Here is a 5,154-nt window from a genome sequence, read left to right as displayed (position 1 = left end):
AGGTCCTGGATGCGGCAACTCAGCATGGCGAGGTCGGAGACCACTGCTCTCAGCTCCTTCACGCTCTCCAGCAGACCATCCTCGGGCACTGCGGGCAGGGCAGAGACTCGTCAGCGGCACGGAGGGAACATCAGCCCCAGGGGACACAGAGCCACGCAGGAAGGCATGGCTGCTCGTCCCCCCGTGCAGGCAGCCCTGAAGCTTCGGAGCAGGGGCTGGGGCAGGGGGACAGCCACCCTACCTGTTGGCTTTGGTGTAGAAGCAGGTTTGTCCCTGGTAAATGCACTCCCACCTCCGGCAGCTTCATCAGCGTCTACGAGAGGAGAGGGCGGAGGTGCTGTGCGCAGCGCTGCGTGACCACAGCCCACCCACGCACCCATCCAACCCGGGGAGCTCAGGGGGGAAGACCCCGATTGCGTGCAGGACCCGTGACCCAGTCCATGGCCACCACAAGGGAACGACTGGGGAAACCACGAGGAAAAGCACGGGAATGGTGAATGGCACCGGGATCTCCTCCTCACCCAGCACCAGTGCACGTTCCCAGCGTGGGAGGGAGGGATGCCCATCCCCAGGAACCAGCCAGCGGGTCCCAGCTCACCTTTCCCCGACACCGCTTTTAGGACGCTGCCCACGAAGGAGTCTCCGGCGCGGTACGGGGTGCGGCATGCCGGCGTGCGGCATGCTGGGGTCCAGGCACGGTGGGGTGTCTGCCAGCTTGGTGTCCGTGGAGCCGGGGTCCAGGCTCTGCTTCTCGATGGGACATCGTCATCCTTCAAGAAGGGAGGGAGAGCACAGCACGGGAGCACGGCTTGTGACAGGTCTGTGCTGCCCCGATGACCAGGAGGGTCCTCAAAGCCACGCCATGGAGAGCCACAGGGGTCTGACACCACCACCCCGTCCCCCAGGACACCTCCTCGTCCTTGTCCCCGGGGTGGGGATCCTACCTCCTCTTGCAGAGCAGCCCTGAGGCAGTCGGCAAGCTCCTGCAGCCGCATCTTGCTCTCGGTGATGTCTGTGGAGCACCAGGAGACTTTGTCCCTCTTGAGCTGCAAGTCGCGGAGCTCGGCCTTGGTGCTTTCCAGCTCCTGGCTGAGGGCAACCTGCTCCTCCCTGCGGGGTGGCATCAGCCTCAGTGGGAGCAGCGTTCCCCCTCCTCAATGTGGCATGGGGACGTTTCACGTGCCTGTCTCCCACCGTGGCCCAAGGGGGTGCAAACGCCCCAGATTTAGGCAGCTTCCCCCAAGATGAGGCATCCTCTGGACTTCCCCACAGCCTCTTCCACCCGCCTGGGCAGCAGGGACTGGAGCCATGTCCCCCTGTCTGCCCCCAACCACCCAGGAGGGGCTCGATTTCCCAAAATAGAGGGGTTCGAGTGGAGGTGGTGAGCGGGGTCAATACCGCAGGCGCTGGTGGGAGTCCATCAGCTCTTCATACTGCAGGTTGCGCTCCTGTAGGGCGGCCAGCGAGGACTTCTGCTTGGCCTCCACCTCCAGCAGCTGTGTGCGGGACATGCGGTTCTCCTGGTCGAGGAACTGCAAGAGGGTGGGTGGACACAGCCATGAGCAACCAGTTGGAGACCCAAGGGGGGGGGCCACTGGGACCCCCAGCATGGTCCCTCCCACACCTCAGGGTGCTGTTTCCCAATTAGGGGCACCTTTGCTTTTAACAGACCAATCCCAGCGGTTTACCGGGGACACAGGACAGCCTGGGGGACAGCACCATGGCTGCAGTCAGGGGAATTATCCCTGAAAGCTGTCATCCCCCCCCTGCCCGGGAATCGCCGCCGGGCAGGATGGAGAGCAGCGCTACGTGCGGGATGTCAACCGCCCTCGCCGCGGCTCATCATCCCCCCGCCGTGGGAGGGCTAATCCCGCTCCTGGCCGGCCGCCAGCGATCCCGCCAGGCCGTGACGGGGACCGGCAGCGCGTGATGGCGTGGGCAGGGTCAGGCAGCTCCTACCTCCCGGCACTCGGTCGCCTCCCGCAGCTCCTGCAACAGCCCATTGCACTCCCGCTGCAGGGCGTCCCGCTGCTGCGCCAGCCTGTGGGGAGAGGACGGGGTGAGGGGGCGTCGCATTTTGGGGACAAGGGGTGGCAGGAGGTGGCTATGTGGGGTGGGGGGACAATGCCGTGCCCCAAGGGCTCAGACCCACCGGGCCATCTCCTCCCACTGCTTCTCATTCTCTTGCTGCAGCGCATCCCGCTCCTGCTCCAGGTTGGCCAAATTTGTCATCAGGGAGCTCAAGTCTGCAAAGAGCAGAGCCATCAGCACGGATGGGGACGGGGACAGCTCCAGCCCCCATGTCATACCCCTCCTACCTGTGCTGAGGCGCGAGTTGGCCACCGTCAGCTGCTCCAGCTGAGCCACCGCATCCCGCAGGGCCACTGAGGTCTCCTCCAGCTGGCAGGACACCTGCAGAGACACCATCCCCTCCAGGCTTGCTTTGGGCTGCTCTTCCCCATGGGGTGTTCCCACACCAAGGGGTCCCCCCTCGGGTCAGCCGGGATGCAGGGGGAGCATCCCAGACACCCCCAGGCACAGCTCAGCATTGGGCAACCCCCTACGAGGTACCTCCTCCTTGGCTTGAAGAGCTTCATCCGCTTGTTGCCTCATGGCATCTCGCTCCTCCAGGCAGCCCCGCAGCTTGCCGGGCACGTTCTCCAGCACGGCCCGGCACCGTGACACCAGGGTCCTCACCTCCACCCGCTGCGAAGGGGAAAGATGGCGTTAGGCAGAGCTTAGCATGGCACTGCCAGCCCCAGAGCCGGGACAGCACAACCGTGCCGGCTGGTGGCACTGTCCCGCTGTGTGACCAGGGATGGGTTTGGTGCCCGCCGTACCCAGGGCACAAAGGGCTCCGAGGCAGAGCGAAGCGGCACCAGCCTGCAGCACGCCAGCACGGAGGCGAGGGGCTCTGAGCCCACCACCAGTCCCCACCAGGACACCCCTCACCTCTGTGTCCAGGGCTCTCCTTTCCTCCTCCAGGTTTTCAAAGGTGACATCTATGAATTCCCGGAAAGACTGAGCCTCGGCAGCCAGGGATGCCTGTGGAGCAGGAGACGGGTCAGCGCTGCCATGGTGGAAACGCCGCATTTATGGTTGTGGAGGGAGGTGAGCGCCAGCCCCGAGGGCGGATCTGCAGCAGCTTCCCAGCAGCAGCGCCAAGAAACCTCTGGTGAACCCAAGCCCATCACAGACCGTTGCTCAGAGCATCACCCAAGCTCAGTCCATTGGGATACCCTTCCAGCCCCCCAGGAACCCAGGTGGGAGGCAGTGGGAGGTGCCCACCCGCTCAGTACCTGCTTGTCGATGGTGTCCACCAGCAGCGTGCCCAGCTCTCGCTGGGAGGCCAGGCTCTGGTCACGGGCGCTGATCTGGGCACTGGCATGGGCACGGAAGGCCTCCAGGAAGCGATCTCCCTGCCGAGGGAAGAACGCTGCTCCGGGAACAGTGTCGCAACGAGGAGCAACTCCCAGGAACCGTCCCCACACGTTGCTGTTCCCCACTCCCAGCGGGACACAGCCCGAGCCAAAACCCCATCCCGAGAGCTCCAGCCACCCCAGGCAGCCACAAGCACTTCCAGGGCCACACGGTGCTTTTCCCCTGGGGATGCCAGGGAGACCTTCACCCCCAAGAGATGGGCAGATGCAGGATGTCCCACCAAAGGTATGGGGACAGCAGAGCCAGCCCTGACGCCCCCCCCACACACTGTCTGCCGCCATACCTCCTCCTTGGCTCGGAGGGCTTCATCCGCTCGCTGCCTCATGGCATCCCGCTCCTCCAGGCAGCTCCGCAGCTTGCCGGGCACGCTCTCCAGCATGGCCCGGCACCGCCACACCAGGGTCCTCGCCTGCTCCTGCTGAGAGAGGAGACAGCACCAGGAGGCACCGGGTATAGCTGATGGCTGCCACATGTCCCAGCAGTGCCAATGTCTCCCAAAACCTCGGGGCGCGGAGGTGGGGGTCAGCCTGGCTGCACGGGAGCTTACCTCCTGGGAGAGGGCTCCCTGCTCATCCTGCAAACTCTGAAAGGCGGCATCTGCGAGATCCCGAAACAAGGCGCACTGCCTGCTCCAGGCGCTCTGGGGAAGGGAGAAGGACACCGGCGCTCAGGCAGCGCTCCCGGAGCTGGCACAGGCAGCACCGGGCACAGGCGTGCCCTGCCTTGGCTGAGACCCGGCGCACTCATCGCACGCCAGCCGGCCAAGACGCACCATCCTCGCAGCGGCCACCTCCAGCTCCCGCCGCAGGTCCTGCTCTGCTCCCCGCTGCCGCTGCAGAGCCTCCGTTTTCCTCCGCAGCTCGAGGTAGAGGTTGCGGTAGATCTCCTCCTCCTAAGGGCATCCCGGCAGAGCAGAGGGGGCTTCGCACCAGCCCCGCTCCACCCTGGGGTCCAACGAGGGCTGTGACACCTCCCGTACCATCCTCCCCGCTCCCCACGCGTGCCAGGGATGTTTCCCCGCACAAAGGGTTCAAATCCAGCAAACTCAGCAGGTTGAGCCGAGCGCGATAACGCGGCTGGAGCAGCACCGGGCGCGTGATGCCGTACGCCATGCTGTGCCGCAGCAGCATCGCTTTACTTCTGCGTGCAGCCGGGGCCACCGTCCTACCGGTGGCACGTGGGCACAGGCACGGCACCGAGGAACAGGGTGGCATCGCCCTGGCAAGGACTCTTACCCCTTTGGGGTGGGTGACATCCGTCTGCGTGAGCGCGTCCCTCTGCTCTGCCGGCCCCACGCCGGCCAGCAGCCGCTGGCTCTCCTGCCAGTGGCGCAGCCGGAGGGAGAGGGCTTCCATGATGATGAGGGTGCTCTCCAGCCGCCCCTCCAGCTCTGCCCGCGGCAGGGACTTCAGCTGCTCCCGGGGACAGCTGAGGACAGAGAGAGACGGAGCTTGGGGAAGGGACAGCCTACGGGTGCCGCAGCCCCGTCCCGGAGAGTGCACGTCCCCACACTTACTGCCAGAGTAGGGAGTCCGTTTCAGCAGCGCTGTCCTTGGCGCAGGGGGGGCCACCCACGGACGTGTTCGTGCTCCTCTCCTGTAGCTCCCGAGGGGTCATGAAGGTGCCGGTGACCACAGTGGGCATGGGGGTGATGCTGGTGCCGGTGGCCACAGTGGACACAGGGGTGACGCTGGTGCCAGCGACCGCGGTAGC

At 65.6% G+C, this 5,154-nt stretch overlaps 1 protein-coding gene across 1 annotated transcript in view; it reads right to left on the bottom strand.

The window, feature by feature from the left end:
- The window catches only part of LOC104288438 (sperm-associated antigen 5-like), a 10,785-nt gene that overhangs the window by 1,529 nt on the left and 4,102 nt on the right, over positions 1–5,154 (bottom strand). The window contains exons 10-24 of the mRNA XM_009887245.1: positions 4,958–5,137; positions 4,677–4,869; positions 4,004–4,081; positions 3,725–3,856; positions 3,300–3,419; positions 2,953–3,045; positions 2,572–2,706; positions 2,319–2,412; positions 2,153–2,246; positions 1,960–2,041; positions 1,399–1,532; positions 945–1,110; positions 599–770; positions 242–313; positions 4–88 (exon numbers count right to left, since the gene is read on the bottom strand). Coding sequence (XP_009885547.1) covers positions 4–88; positions 242–313; positions 599–770; positions 945–1,110; positions 1,399–1,532; positions 1,960–2,041; positions 2,153–2,246; positions 2,319–2,412; positions 2,572–2,706; positions 2,953–3,045; positions 3,300–3,419; positions 3,725–3,856; positions 4,004–4,081; positions 4,677–4,869; positions 4,958–5,137 — 1,830 coding nt within the window. The remainder of the gene's footprint in view (positions 1–3; positions 89–241; positions 314–598; positions 771–944; positions 1,111–1,398; positions 1,533–1,959; positions 2,042–2,152; positions 2,247–2,318; positions 2,413–2,571; positions 2,707–2,952; positions 3,046–3,299; positions 3,420–3,724; positions 3,857–4,003; positions 4,082–4,676; positions 4,870–4,957; positions 5,138–5,154) is intronic.

The sequence above is a fragment of the Charadrius vociferus genome, unplaced genomic scaffold (genome assembly GCF_000708025.1).
Source record: "Charadrius vociferus isolate BGI_N301 unplaced genomic scaffold, ASM70802v2 scaffold1746, whole genome shotgun sequence".
NCBI classification, from domain to species: Eukaryota; Metazoa; Chordata; class Aves; order Charadriiformes; family Charadriidae; genus Charadrius; species Charadrius vociferus.
Note: the sequence above shows the minus strand (reverse complement) of the source record. Positions and strands in the feature narration are given on the sequence as shown.